Here is a 15,576-nt window from a genome sequence, read left to right on the forward strand (position 1 = left end):
GATTAACATATTACAGGTAACTACTTACAGAGCTTTTAAATAAAGTATATTTAAATAACAAAACAATAAATAATATACAATTGTTGGAAACTAAACTTAAGTTTTTAAAAAAAGAAATAAAACACTCGACTAAGCCTCTCAATGACCACGTAGCGCCATCTATTAGATGCTTTTTGAAACAAAGATATTCAAATTTTAAACCTAAACCTGATAAACTCTAATGTACGTAATATTTAATAACACTTTATTATTTAAGAGTACATTCGAAAAAAACCAAGAAAGTTAATTTAGGAATGTAAAAAAGTTATGTATTGTGAGATTCGAATTCGTTTTTAACGGTTATTCGTAATCAGTCGGGTTAAATGAGATATTTTGAGTACTGATAATTTTATTAAAGTCTAAATATTTTGTTAGTTAATGCAGATTGTTACTGGATGAATCCTAGTTCGATACCTTTTAACACGCTTTACAGTTACTCATTAAATAGGTTAAATATAATAATTATTATCACATAGTCGCTATATTACACTAGGGTACTTATTTACAATACACTAGGGTAGTTATTTATAATACTTATTGATCTTATTTACAATAATTGTCATATAAATTATTTAACAACTTGTATTAGACTTCTAACATTGCGTTAAGACTTCAAGTATAGTAAATTACATCTTAAAAGACCAAAGGCAATTTTGTAGATATTTCTTTTCAAGGAAAGCAAAACAAAAAACTCCCACTTTCCATTTACTTAAGGTTCCTGTCTCTAAGTTCAAGTTAAGACTTGGAGTTAGAAACAGAGAACTTTAAGAAGTTTAAGACAGCACAATCCTAATACAATCGAACCTGAATAAGCTAGAAACCTCTATAAACCAGAGTCGTTGTCTGGTTCCGACGGACGACCTCCATAAGCGAGAAACTCGGGTTAGAGAGAAACCTGTATAAGTGAGAAAAATATCGCGATCCCTTAGACTCTCGTTTATCCAGGTTTGACTATAATGCATTCTGCTCGATCCACTGTTATTGCTAAATATTAACTAGCGTAAATATGCGTATATATCCATGCAACGTAGTGAGCGACGTTTGTGTAGACGTCAGGTACGCCGCGGCGCGCGCATCCCGACCCGAACGAAGTAAGTCCGCGCAGCTCCCAGCGACCCCCAACGCGACCGCCGGACCCGCCGGACCGGCACTGGAGGGGACCGCCGCTGTCGCCCTGGAATAGAACAAAACAAACCATAAGCTGAATTTTTCGCCCGATCAACTTAGGTATTCAAGAAAAGAGCGTATGACGACTGACGCCGACTGTAGTCTAGTTTGGATTGTCTTTAACCCGATTTCGTCAAAGCGTTGTTGTCGTCTGTAACACACAATTTAAACTATGTTTCTTAACTTAATAAGATAAAATTATGATGACGCCTAAAAAGACAAAAGCCGAATTAAACAAAATCTTTATTACCCTAAATTTTAATTTCTAATTCATTATCTTTCACATAACAATTGTTAAATAAAATGTTATTAAATAATATGGTGATTATTAAATAAAAAAACAATATTTCCTAATTAGAAATTAATCAAACAATACGTCATTCATCTATAAGCATTTGAATACAGACATGTAGATAAACAGAACATTTGGAGCAGGAAATGCTGATTCACTGCTTTATCTTCGTGATCGGAAATGAAACAAAAAGAATGCATCGATTCAAATTGCCAAATACCTAACCAGATCTCGCTTGTCAATCTTTTTATCCAGACATATTGATCGTTCATAGATTAAATGTTAAAACTTCAAACCACTGAGTGTTTATTTAATTGCAGTCAGTTTTTTATATCTTAGGTCAGGTTTAGTCTTATAAAAGGGGGTATAGTTATTATAAGGATGAAAGTATGATATGTTTTTACTGCTTTCTTTGTTCTATTAATTGATACCAAGTTATTAACTGGTAGGAATACTCATATTAGCTCAGCTCAGATCAGCGCTGAGTGTTCCAGAGAGGAGCACCCAGCATACAAAGCTGAGGGAGGACCCTATCCGGTCAGCATTGCAACGTTAATTATAAATGTTTCTTTATTCTAGTGTAATTTTAATTCTATTCTGTTTTATGTATTTTTAATTATTTTGTAAGATGTTAGTTTCTAATTGCGTTGTAATGGTGCGAAGGATTAAATGTTATTTTTTTTTATATTACTGAGTACTTACTACAATAACTTTTTATAACAAAATATTAAGAAACACTTACCACACAAGCACCAGTGCTTCCGTCAGTACTTCCTGCGCACAAGTGTCCATCATTCAATGGCAAAGATAAAGAGTATCTGTCTCTGCAAATATTCAAAGGTAGTATCGGTACCTCTGCTTCCAGTAATACATCTGTTAAAGACCCATTAGTTTGATCTCGACCCCAACCAGTCGTATAGCATTCATCTTTCACATCAATGCCGTTATCATCTTCAATAAATGGATCTATTTCTTCACCAAACATCAGCTTTTTATCACTCCTTTCATTGCTTACTTTATCCCCGTCGTTAATATTACTTTGTATCAATTTTACAACACTATCTAGTGTTACTCTATCATAAATTATATCTCTGTTTTTCTTCTCAATATTGGGATTTTCTTCTTCATCGTCGCTCTTTTTGTCTGCCTGTCTGTTTGAATTATTCGACACCCTTATATTATATCTCATATTCTTATGTTTCTTGTTAGAATATCCTGGGAACATAATTTTAGTCAAATTGTTTAGTTTCTCTAAATATTTGGATGCAGAATCTGGATTCGGTTTGGGACGTTTGTCTGACTTTCTTTTGGCGGACTCAGAGTTGGATTTTACAAAGTATGACGTGCCTTTTTCAGGGCTGAAGTTTGCTAGAGGTGACTCGTATGAAGGCAGACAGATTGTACGAATCCTGCTTCCGGGGCTAACGTCAGCCGCCCTTGTCATTTTCATTAAAGCTGTAAACAGAAATAATAGAGACGTAAGTTTTGTTTAGTACTTTTATAAAAATGTTATAGTTTTGTTAGGTAGTTTTAACAGCAAAAAAACATCTGTTGCACGAAAGGTAGACAACGCATCTGGAATTGCGAATGTCTATGGGCAGCGGTCGCTTCGTTATTTTGGCGAATTCAGACGAATTGCCGTTTGCGCGTTTCCCTTCTAATATAAAAAAAAAATTAAGTTACCTATATCATGTTGGTAATTATGGAAGCGATGGTGCAATATGATCTTCTCAATGGGCACGAAAGAACCTCTCTGCTCGGCGCGGTCCCACTCCCCGAGGACCGCAGTCCACAGCGCTGCGACTGGTAAGTTGAACAGTTCACTGGAATTCAGATATCGTACTAAAGTAAGTTCTATAGTATAACCAAGGCTCGTAAACTTCGATTACAAATATAGAATAAAGAATGGAATAGACAGAATAAAATATGTTAATAAATATAGCTGTTCAACTAAATCAATAAATGAGACTTGACATTTATTAACTGTTTAGTTTGTTACATGAAAGATCTTTTTAGTCTTTCTCTCTTCTCAACCGGTCTCCTACTCTTTCAGTTCTCCGTTCTTTTTATGAGACGAGATATTTACTTGTGTATGCAGTGTGCAGTGGTCAGCAGCCATAGCGGGTGTATCAGCACACCGCCACACCAGTGCCCAATCAGACCGTAGTTGGGGTGAAGCAGTTGTAACGACACCTGCAATTTTTTACTAAACATTTGAATAAATTCACTCCTAGAGTCAAGATGATTTGTATCAAGGTAACAGATTGTGAGATTTTAATGAATTAGATTAAATCAAAGGGTATTGTAAGGACTTTAACATAAGAATTTATAATATCAGTGGTATTTTCAGCAGAAATATTTACACCTTTGGCTAAATAAGTATGAATATAAGTCAAAAACTGTATATAACATTAAATGACACAGTTATAAATAGGTAAGGATAAATAGTAATCCAACCTGCCACGGCCAAGCACCTCGCTTAGACTCCCTGCCTCTGATGATGCGCAGCTGGCCAGCGGACCTGTCTCTGGGCTGTCTAGTGTGCCTTCTCAGTGACACGCCACATTCTGAAATAGTACGTTTATTTGTAACTTAAAATATTTGAACAACGGTATTACATATCTAAAAAGATAGATTGAATATAATTAACATTTATATTTTTTTTTTCAATGTGGTGAAATGTCTCAATTTTTTCTCTAAATATTTCATAAACTAGTGTCAAATAACATTAATAAAATGTAAATTCTGTCAACAATTTTGTTTATAGCCCATTTATAAACAAGTGTTTCGATCACTTTGAATATTAAAAGGCAATAAATCAACGCAATAGAAAGTGGCACCGGAATCGAACGCTGTACATTCAAATGAGCTGCCGCTTGGTATGCAAAAAATAGATGGCGCTAGTGGCGTTCGTGCTTGATAATTATCAGGAAGGAAGAACTTGCAAGGAATATGTGAACCACTTATCAATTTTACAGTAAAAATAAAATAATAGAGAAAATATGGAAAAAAAAAATAGTTGCCACTCATGCGACTTTTACACATTACTCAATTTAGCTATCGTTGGCAAAAGAGTAACACAAACGTATTCCACGTATGAAAGTAGTCACGTATTTAACAGTTGTAGATCCCGCAACAACAATATTTGTTAGGTGCACTAATTGGGCTCGCCCGGTGTAATACCACGACCACACAGAAGACAGGCGTGAAGTGTAAGCAATTCCGCGTTTCGTTTGATGAGTGTGGTATCGGAGGCCTAATTTTTGTCCTCTTACCCTTCCCATCCTTTTCTTTATAGGAAAGGATGAGAAGGGAAGTGGATTTGGCGGAAGAGTGGACGCTAGGAAGGAAAAATATCCTCTTTCTGTGCGTCCCCTTCTTCGTTAATTAAATGTAGGCAACGGTCGCCTCGTTTTTGCGGCGAATCCAGGTGGCCGTTTGCTCGTTTGCCACCTTATAATATAAAAAAAAGTATGGGTATGACCAAAATATCCTTCCGCTGTTCCAAACATAACGTAACATATTGGAGCACGACTCGTCGTTGCGATAATGTCTAGTTTTCGCTTTCTATGAAATGTATTTGCAGTGAACGTAAGAACATGTAAACTGTAGACTTGAGACATTCTCTCCCTCTATATTAATTTTAAAAAAATAAAGTGTTTTAAGGACCGTTAATACTGTTGTTTGAATATTTTTAGTTTAGAAATTAATAGCGTGCCGATAATTTTTACAACTATGGTACACTATTAATTACTAGTTAAAAGTAATTATATTCACGAGCATTTGTATTTTGATAATGTAAGAATTAATTTATTAATTAGATTATAGTTATGTGGCATTTGTTTAGATGATTTTTTTCTTCACTTTTGGTGTCTCTTCGCTTCGATAAGTATACTCGTATTATAATGATGAGTTTATTGTACGACAGTTTGCTTAGGTCTCAACTTTTAGTGGTCACGATTCGAGCAAACATTACTGTTTTTCATGCATTATTTAAGAGTTGTCGAATCTCGTAACATGTTATGACATCGGTTTGTCTGTATGTCGCGGAAGTGCGATACACATCATGCCAAAGCTTATAAATGTCTTTGTTTTATTAATTCCACGTGGCATACTGGAATGTGATATCGAGGTCAATCGTATGCGCTTGTGTGCCCATTTTACCTATTATTGTGAATTATAAATTTCGTTTTTTAAATGTAACTTATTGAATTTAATTCTATTCTAGGTCTAACAAAGCGACAACAATCATATTATTATGATAAATGATAAGTCAGTCGAGATTTTTAGATTCATGGTTCGTGTACGTTTGCCGATTAAAATGCAATTAGTTCCAAATCTTGCCATATATACCTAAATTATAGTTCGTATAAGGCGACAGTTTCCTGGACGATATTTAAACTTAAGTGGGGAGCAAATATAATTATTTTACTATATTTTTTGCTTGTACTTTTCCATGACTCATATTTTTTACATACCGGACACTCTATGCCGGTATTTAGTACTACCCGCCGATGGTATCTCTGAATGGCAGGCGGTGACCGAGTAATTGCCGCGTCTTATCTGATACATGGCTTGTTACCAATATTCATTGTACGGGTGAAGACTGAGAAAGTAATTTCCAGATATTATATGTTAGTTATTCTTAAATATTAACATTCTCATTTTTAGGTGGTAGATTTCGCTGCTGAAATAACTCGGTCGACCGATGATAAGAGCACAGAAGACAGGTGTTAAGTGGAAGTAATTCCGCATTTCGTCTGATGTATGAACGTGCAGGAGGATAAATTCTAGTCCACTTCCCCATTCCACTTTTTCTAATAATGGAAGGATGGGAAGAAAAGTTGCTTTGTAACAATACAGTGATGTTTTTTTTTTAAATGCTCCGAAGGGAAAATTTTAATTTACTTTTAGGTTAGTTAATGAGCTGTTGACAGTAATGATGATGAATGGTCTAGCAGCGGTCACGTCGCAAGATGAAAGGAAGTTGACACGTCTCAACGATTAGCTTTGTTAACCAACACAAAGCATAGAAACTAAATCGTTTAATGGTTTGACAGTTCTGTTGAAATGCATTTTAAAGAGATCTCAAAATACGTACTGTAGTCTATCTACTACCGATATATGTGTACAAAAGTCATTGTTATCGAAGTTTTTTTTTTTTCAAAAAGTATGTGAGAAATGAGAATATAATTTTAACTTATAAAGGAACGGCTAAAACACTCACGTATATATATCCGGTGTCGGCACCTAGTAGTTTCGAGCCCATCAGGGGCTCGGGGGCCCTTCATCAGGGTGAGTGGTATAATATAATTTTATACAGATTTAAAAATCAGTGTCTTAATACAAGACCAAATTTGATTTATCTAACCAAAGCTTTGCAATTAACCTTTGACAAATTGCCAAACCAAATCAAATAACATATTACATGTACATATATGTATTTGATTAGATAAGTACGATGACCCCAATCAGACTGTATTAGGTAAGGTGGCGCAAGACTTGAGCGAAATAAAGGTGAAAGTACATCATTAGCTGATGATGGCCTGATGAGTCCGGCTACTTTCAGTCAAGTGAATAACCTGCCTAATGAGCTCGTCAAACATCCATCAATCTATCAACAGTTCACTTCGAATTACTTATGTACTTGGATACTACTAGTAGGTACATACTATGGTAATGGATGCTTACTTATGTTATTGTGATTTTTTAGTTCCTGTGATAATTTAGTTCTACTAGGTATAGAAAATAAACTTAAGCTTAAAGACTAAACAAACGAAAACTTTGTAGATATAAGCGTTCAAAAATCATTTAATTAGATATAAAATAATAATTGATGTTTCTAAAGAAAAAAATGGTTATTGTGTGAAAACTATAAAAGATAGATATATGCTATCGCTTTTATTTAGCACATTTAAAGAGCTACAATTCCAGGTCCTATAGTTTAGCCTACGTAAGCGCTGAAAGCAAAAATGTCCCAAATTTTTGCAACACATTTTGAAGCATATTCAAAATCTACTAGTCTTCTAGTTATTTAAAAAAAAAATGGGACCCATCTGCAAGCACTTCCTTTCGAATAAAATATTTTTTATCAAAATCGGACCACCAGGGGCGGAGTTTCGCGGTAACACACATAGAAAAAAATACAGTCGAATTGATAATCTCCTTCTTTTTGAAGTCGGCTAAGAATCCATTCATCAAACAACACAGCATCATTATAGTGTCTCAATTTTTAGATTTGTTTTTGTGTTTCTTTCGCGGAACAATTTGTCATAACTGCTTGGAGATGGCTTGTCTAAACGAATACTGTAACTATTATATCAAGCCAATCAAGTGAACCTACAGACAGACAGCATGAGTAACGGCTCGTTTCTCATGTCAAATTGATTTCTGATTAGTTTGAAGGTTACATTTAGTGAAGATTCGCGTTTGTATAGAATGTTTTTTTATTTTTTAAACTTTCGAGAAATTAATTTGATTTAAAATATTTTTTCATACAGCTTTATAATCTCTAAAAAATTTAATTTTTATTTAGTCAAGTTTTGGTTTACATTTTTGGATAGTGCAATTTAGTTTTTTTCATTAGTAATTTGTAATGTTCAATTATTTTGCTAGTAACCAACTGTCTTAATCTCTAAGCATTCTCATCTCTCACATCAATTTCAGAGATCTATCTTTTATTATTTATTTACTAGCTTTAACCCGCGACTCCGTCCGCGCGGAATAAAAAATAGAAAACGGGGTAAAAATTATCCTATGTCCGTTTCCTGGTTCTAAGCTACCTGCCCACCAATTTTCAGTCAAATCGATTCAGCCGTTCTTGAGTTATAAATAGTGTAACTTACACGACATTCTTTTATATATATAGATAGATTTGTTACAAGTGTTTCGTCCTACAAAACGACATCAGACGACGTCTTTGGGATCAAGAAATTATTATATTAAATCTGAATACTATATTATAAATTACGACAATAATAAAAACCTTATGATTAGAATTGCTTTATTACTGCAAATGAGGTAGTACTTGTAATTGTGGTTTATGATCACAACGCGTCAGAAAACCCAGACATTCACGTAACAGATAATCGTTTTAGTTATTTATTAATGTCGCGTAAAATTATTAAAAAAGGCAAATAATATAATAACATTAACAAAAGGTAAACACAGGTCTTGTTAAAAACTAAATTGTACATCAAAATAAATAACAAGATCAGATTAAATTTTATATTCGTTTTATTCGTAACTTTATTTTTGGTAATTTAGAACTTATTTTTTGTTAAAAAGTCTTCTTTCAAGCTGAAATGAATTCGAAGTTTCCATTCAGACTACGTGGCTAAAATTGTAAGAAAGAGTTTTGTTTCACTTATCGCTACAGTTGATAAGCGAGAAACCTTGGACTGTAGCTTATACAGGTTCGACTGTATACATCTTGGTATCGTATCACTCGAATAATTTGTAACCCTAGAGTTCCACTGAAATGGCATTTGTATTAATACATATTGTCATTTGTCATTCTTTTTGCTAAAACATAGACTGTAATTATATTAACACAAGAGTCACGGACTGCCGTGAAGTTCAACAGTTAACAGTTCCTTACCAAAGAACTGTCTTCCGTAAGGAACTGTTCAGACAGACCGGGGCGGAGTGTAGAGCAGATTTCTAAAATTGAGCTTTATACCATTGAAACGAGGTTTAATTTCACTTTTCACAGCTTTTTTACGCTTGCTCTATAATAAAATACGTTCAAAGTAAAAATGAACCTTGACCCAATCGCGTAAAGCTCAAATTTACCAGTTGCTCTGCCCTAGTCTATGTGAACAATTGTACCTACACGTTATAAAACAATTGAACCGTGAAATAAAGTATTTTAAACTAATTGAATCAGTACAAATTCAATTTTAATTCAAGTAATAAATTTCATTTGCGAAATCAAATTGCTTCTACCAATAAATTGGGTATATCTAATCCATTGGCTCTATAATAACGAACAATAAAATCGAACCCGGATCCGTTCGGAAGCGACCCGCGCGCCGTCACGTAATAGTTTTTATCATTGAAGAAAGTCTAAAGTTACGACACAACTCAATAATGTGCACAATTAACTAGTATGACAAAAAAATCCGTGGGCTTTATTGACAAAAAAATTGGTAGTTTTTTCGCCACCGCGCACACCGATTTTCTCCGATGCGAGCAATAAAAGTTTTATAAAATTTCATAGTTGCGGCAATCTTTTATAGTCAATTGATTAAATAAATTAAATCGATTCTAAATTTATTGTGGTAGACATTTATATATAATATTTGGCATTTGATCGACCCAAAAATTATTTTAACCATCTTCTATCTATCTATATATATAAAAGAAAGTCGTGTTAGTTACACTATTTATAACTCAAGAACGATTGAATCGATTTGACTGAAAATTGGTGGGCAGGTAGCTTAGAACCAGGAAACGGACATAGGATAATTTTTACCCCGTTTTCTATTTTTATTCCGCGCGGACGGAGTCGCGGGTAAAAGCTAGTTTTGTATATTGAGAGCAAGGGGTTAATTATTTTTATTTGTTTAAAGACAAGAAATCATTTTTTTTCAATTGCTATTGCCATATTTAGATCGGTCGAGTTTGAACTGAAATGCATTACTAATGTAAAAAAAAATACCACGGACAAAGTATATCGTATACTAATCCCAGTCGTAAACAAACGCTAAATAACTTATCAGAATAAAATAAGACATCAGCTGTGAATAGCTTATTTAATAATACAAGACACGACGTGCATTGCACGCTGGAAACACTTCCCGGTACAGTTTCCGTCCGGGTAACGAGCCCGAGCCTCTTACTTTCATTGCTGTTCGCGAACACCCGACAAATATCGGATAATATTTATAATGCAGTATTGAATAACGAGATTTATAATTTATAATAAATAATAATATTATTTTGTAAATTGATAGTGAAATAAACCACGTAATGATAACTATTTTTTTATGTGTACATACTTTATGATTGTGCGTAAAAATATTGTAAAAGCGAGAGCGACGGAGGCTCAGGGGTTAAGCACTTGATTTACAAACTGCAGGTCGTGGGATCGAATCCCGCCATGTACCATTGTGTTTTTCGATTTACATATGTACATTTATCAGACGTTCTTACGATGAAGGAAAACATCGTGATGCAGCCTGCACATATCTGAGAAGAAATTCAATGATATGTGTGAATCAACCAACCCTCACTTGGCCAGCGTGGTTGACTATGGCCTAGTCACCCCTAACTTAGGGTAGGCTACGAGCCCCCTCAGTGGGGACGTATAGTGAGTTGATGATGATGATATTGTAAAAGATTGTTCTTGTCTGAAAATAATACACATAGTGTAAATAAGGCTTGTTTCGCGTTAAAGCCTGAACTACCCACAAAAATATTACAATGTGTAAAGACGTGAAAAATGTCTTAAGTACCAACTATGGTAGATTTCTTGCCTATATCACTTTATCTCCTAACTCATCTAGTGTTAAATGTGTAACTACATGCTAACTTAGATGACAAAACAAATTAAATTAAACTAAAGTTAAGTAATGCGTACTTGCTCAACACAAATCAAACATTTCGTAATCTTTCTGTAGCAATCAATGGTAGTTCCTCGGTCCCTGGTGAATGGTGAATGATGCAACTTGATTTTTTTAAAACACCATAATGCACTGCCCACTGCTTTGTGACTTACAATGCATCTAAAATGCAATTAGATACCGCTCAAGTGATGAATGCAAGCGTTTATGTTGTGGCCGAAAATTCTCGCATCTAATATTTAAAAAAAAAAAAAACCATTGATTCTATGTTCATTCTTGTTTTCTCTTCTTATTCCTCTATGCTAATAACATTTTTGAAGGAGAGTTTTAAAGCAGATTATAAAAAAATGTTCGATTTTTTTTCCAAATTATTTAATTTGCTACCGTTTCCTAAACATAATAATAAAATAAAGCAATTAATCAACATTTCTAAATAAAAGCTACCATTTCAATTTAAAAAAAAAGCTTCTGCTTGTGACTTATGCCACGATATTAATAAGTTGAATGAATAAGCATTCCTGTGGGCATTATGGTGTCAGCGCACTTTCCTAAGTTTACGCAATATTCCGGCAGAGGCTGAACAAAGCTGTACAGTGCCGTACGGTTGATGCATAAACATAACTATATAACACTTCTAGTTTCCGTATTAAGTTGTAATTTGTTATATATCTTGTTCTAATTATTATTAACACAGGCTAAAACTTACTATACGTTGGCTTCTCAGACCAAAATCTCTGTATAAATATCGTCATCCCTGTAATTATCTTTGTCAAAAGAGATATAACTAAATGTTTAAACCGAGATTTCGGTCTCAGAAACCTACGGTTACTTTCATTGCCATACTCAGAATGTGTAATCAGTAACAATTATATTTCACATACTAAGTTTACTATAAGGATGACCAGTTACCGACGTCGACGTCCAAATTTTCTTTGAAAGTCCATCTTAACGGACTTCCTTAACCAAGGGGACAATTAATGACTGTCTTAGTTGGTAAATAATGATAGAAATCGTTATTATCATTATAATGAAAACAAGATGATTCAAGTAATTATTGTACAAATGACAAACGAGCGCAGACATCAAACGGAAAGAGGTTTTATTTACCGCATGGATTGAGCGGTCATCGTCGACCGACCAGGCGTCGAACCCGCGACCCTAGATAGTGAAAGCCGAGAAACTGTCATCTAGAATTACTTACGTAGACAGTTGGAAGGGTATTATCATGATTGCATTACGGAATAGAATTAAATGACGTTACGAATGTGGAATACGAAACGAGTTCGTTTCAGTACAGTTGAGTCATTTCGATTTCTTTTACAAAGCTTCCCGGTTCGTGTTAAAGACCAAAGGAATTAACATATTGCCAACATTCAAAAACAAAGCTACTCTTTTTCTCTCTTTTATTCTTTTTGAAGAACCTGCGATAACAATATGTTTTTGTACAATTCTTTCAGCAGTCAAAACCCACAGCAAACATTATAATTATAAACAAACTTGGCACACACATGTCGATGTACCAATTTATTCACCTATTTAGCTTTAACTTTTATCTTGTAGTAAATAAACGTCAACGACATAAAATGAGCATTTATTTCTCACGCGTTTACTCGCACAATTTCGCTGCAAGTGAGAAACGATCGAATCCGATATTGTATAGTTTTACTTATTCAATATCTTATGTAGGTAATATAGGAGCAGTACTATAATACTTTGAACTATTTACTATAATTATAATATTATTTCCATGTAGCGTTGGCGAAAGGCGGCTGTAAAATATAAATCTCGTGCGCTGACCTGACGTGAGTGGGATAAGGCCAGGGAGATTATAACCTTATAACAAAAAAAATCAGTTAGACTTAATAATATTTTTGACACCAATTAAAGTTAATTTAAATAATGTTGTTAAATTAATTTGGATAAATTCGCTCTCGTTCTATGTACTTAATATTTCTGAGTCTTGTCACCGTTCAAAGAAAAAATTACGTAGAATAAAAAATATTATCTAATAATTAAATTACACAATGCGCTAGTAATAACAAGCGACAAATATAATTAAAAGATCGATAACAGGAAGCAATTGTTCCATATAATTCGTTCCAAGTGTAAATACGTGAAAGTGGATCTAATTCGCGAGTACGGTCGCGGCGTCTCAACGGCTGCGGCGTCGCTTTGCCACAATCATAGAAACTAGATAAAAATCACTGAAAACCGATACTGATCGTAGTCTACCGCCATCGGAGCGAATTGAATGGTGCATACCACTTTTGACTTCACACAGAGTAAACTGTTAAATGTCTTTTTTTTATAAAAAGTGTTATTTATAGTCATGTCAACATGACTTATTTGAATACAGTTTAATTATTTATCAATTAACAACTACAGTTCTTATTTTATACACATAAATACTAAAATGAATTTATTAATAAAAAAAAGCAACAATTTGAAAGTCGATTTAATTTCCGACCCATAAACTTTCATTGCAAATCAATTTACTTGCATTTTATTGGCACTTAAAAAATAAAAGGTGCAATACGCGGGTGCCAAGTGGAACCGAGCGCTTTGAGAAATTCATTGCTCTCGGTATTGTGACGTCATCACGTAGCGCTTTACTTCTGCTTTTTAGCTTTCCTACAATAAACTTTTGGTTTCGTAACGTTTTGCAATCGACATACCGTTTCAACGCCTTTACTGAAATGAGGCGATTTGTTTTATCTGTTTTCAATTTATTGGCGTAATTTAATTTATACTTTATAATTATTTACTACCAGTTGGAATTATGAAGTTTATATAACATATATATTTTAAGATTTTAAGAAAGTTAAAGTTTAAATTGTTTTTATGAATTTACGCATACATTACGGAAGCATTTACATATAAAATAAATATGTTATGAAAAAGAGTTATAATATTACGTTTTAGTGAATGTTCTGTTAGTTTATATATCTGTTAAGATGAAGTGTTCCTAAGGGCGCAATTTCAATAGTCGATGACGCGGTCGTTATACGTGGAGTCCTAGCATACGGGCTAACGACTAATGAAAATGATCGGTCGGTGTAAGCAAGCGTCGTGCGAGGACTCATTTAACGAGTACAATGCGCGGTAAAGTAAGGACTCAACCAACGCAAGCGAGTCCCAATTACTAATGAAAACAGTTCGCGCATGCGAGCACTATAATATGTGTGAACAGGAAAATTCACACAACTAAGCAGGTTTTATCTAATGAGTATACTTTTTGGTGTAAACTTCTGAATAATTTATTGAAACTGGCAGCTTTTAATTATAAATTTATAACTATGAAACAATGTTTGTCAACTTTCGTGTGCGTTAAATCATTTTTACGACACGGACGGCAGATGAAAAATGTCCTTAAAAATAAAATAAACAACTGTTCAGTATTATTACGAAAAACTTAATTAAAGAGCCAGAATATCCTAAGATAATATAATTATAAGACCTTATCTTAGTCACGTTGATATTCTGTATTCCGTATTTCGAATGAATATTCTTATTAAAGCTTTGTTTACGTACAATTTCCTCGTCAATGTCGGACGCTTGGGACTGAGCTCGGGGAAACCGTGGCATTTGTAGAGTCAATCTTTAGATTTATTCTAAATTGTTATCATCAGACGACGAGATCAGTGAAAGTCTATATTTATTAGAGCTCTACAACTGGTGTGATGACCTGCACTACAACAATGATTCAATCCGACATGGATTGATGTTTTTATTGAAGCTGGTCAAATGGCAAGATTTGATTCCACCTCCGCTAAATCGATAGTGTGTATAACTAACATTGGCGCTATGTTACTTGATTCAGAAAATTTTTGCGTTTATTTATTAAATGGTTCAAATAATCCAAATCAATTTGCACAGTTGAAATTATCTTTTTATTCATTAGTTTTATCTGGTTTTATCAAAACGTAGAATTTACTTAGAAAATTCCCGAAACAATTTTATTACATTTAACATATATTTATATGCTTCCTATAGCTAAAAGAAAAACTATATAAGACAGAATTATATTTTTTCAGAAACTTTTTACTTCGTTACATTACACACAATGGACTTCTAGTATCAATGGAGATTGTTTTGATAAGTGTAACGTTTACGTACATATTAATCTAAATTAAAAAAAAACTAGGAAATATGCTCGCCACCCGTTACGTTCCGTCTCCTGAAATGGAAGTGGATTGCGAAGGTTCATTTGGCTGGGTTACAGGCGTGAGTTGTGTGTGTAGGAAATAAACTATCTTACCTCTTTGACTATAAGCATCACTGATAACAAAAAACTGTGCCAGTACCAAAAAACAAACCGCACTCAACAAAAATACACTTGAACGACTGATTGCCATATTTACACAACACTAGTTCATCGTATCCTATCAATTTAATTAAAGTAAATATTTTCGCGATAAAAAGGGGCGCGTACAGACGTCCGATGGCAACAGCGCCGAATCAGAAATGACAGGTAAACAGTAGTGTCGTAACTTCATTGACTTGGTGTAGGAA

At 34.0% G+C, this 15,576-nt stretch overlaps 1 protein-coding gene across 1 annotated transcript; it reads right to left on the reverse strand.

Moving 5' to 3' along the window:
• Positions 1 to 1,011: 1,011 nt before the first annotated feature.
• Positions 1,012 to 15,476, reverse strand: LOC106719480 (transmembrane protease serine 12). Its single transcript, XM_014513828.2, has 6 exons — positions 15,323 to 15,476; positions 3,956 to 4,065; positions 3,585 to 3,691; positions 3,182 to 3,321; positions 2,241 to 2,953; positions 1,012 to 1,213 (listed from the first exon to the last, which is right to left on the reverse strand). The coding sequence occupies exons 1-6, from the start codon at positions 15,417 to 15,419 to the stop codon at positions 1,031 to 1,033; spliced, it is 1,350 nt and encodes a 449-aa protein (XP_014369314.2). The 5' UTR covers positions 15,420 to 15,476; the 3' UTR covers positions 1,012 to 1,030.
• Between the last annotated feature and the right edge of the window lie 100 nt (positions 15,477 to 15,576).

Source organism: Papilio machaon, chromosome 9 (assembly GCF_912999745.1).
Source record: "Papilio machaon chromosome 9, ilPapMach1.1, whole genome shotgun sequence".
NCBI classification, from domain to species: Eukaryota; Metazoa; Arthropoda; class Insecta; order Lepidoptera; family Papilionidae; genus Papilio; species Papilio machaon.

Bases quoted from the DNA above. Each gene is read 5' to 3' on its own strand.
- LOC106719480 (XM_014513828.2), bottom strand. From the start codon at position 15,419: ATGGCAATCAGTCGTTCAAGTGTATTTTTGTTGAGTGCGGTTTGTTTT. The intron at 3,322-3,584 runs GTAAATATCTCG...TCTGAATTCCAG, and splicing joins ACTGCACACTGCATACACAA to TGAACTGTTCAACTTACCAG. The intron at 1,214-2,240 runs GTAAGTGTTTCT...GTTCTATTCCAG, and splicing joins GAAGCACTGGTGCTTGTGTG to GGCGACAGCGGCGGTCCCCT.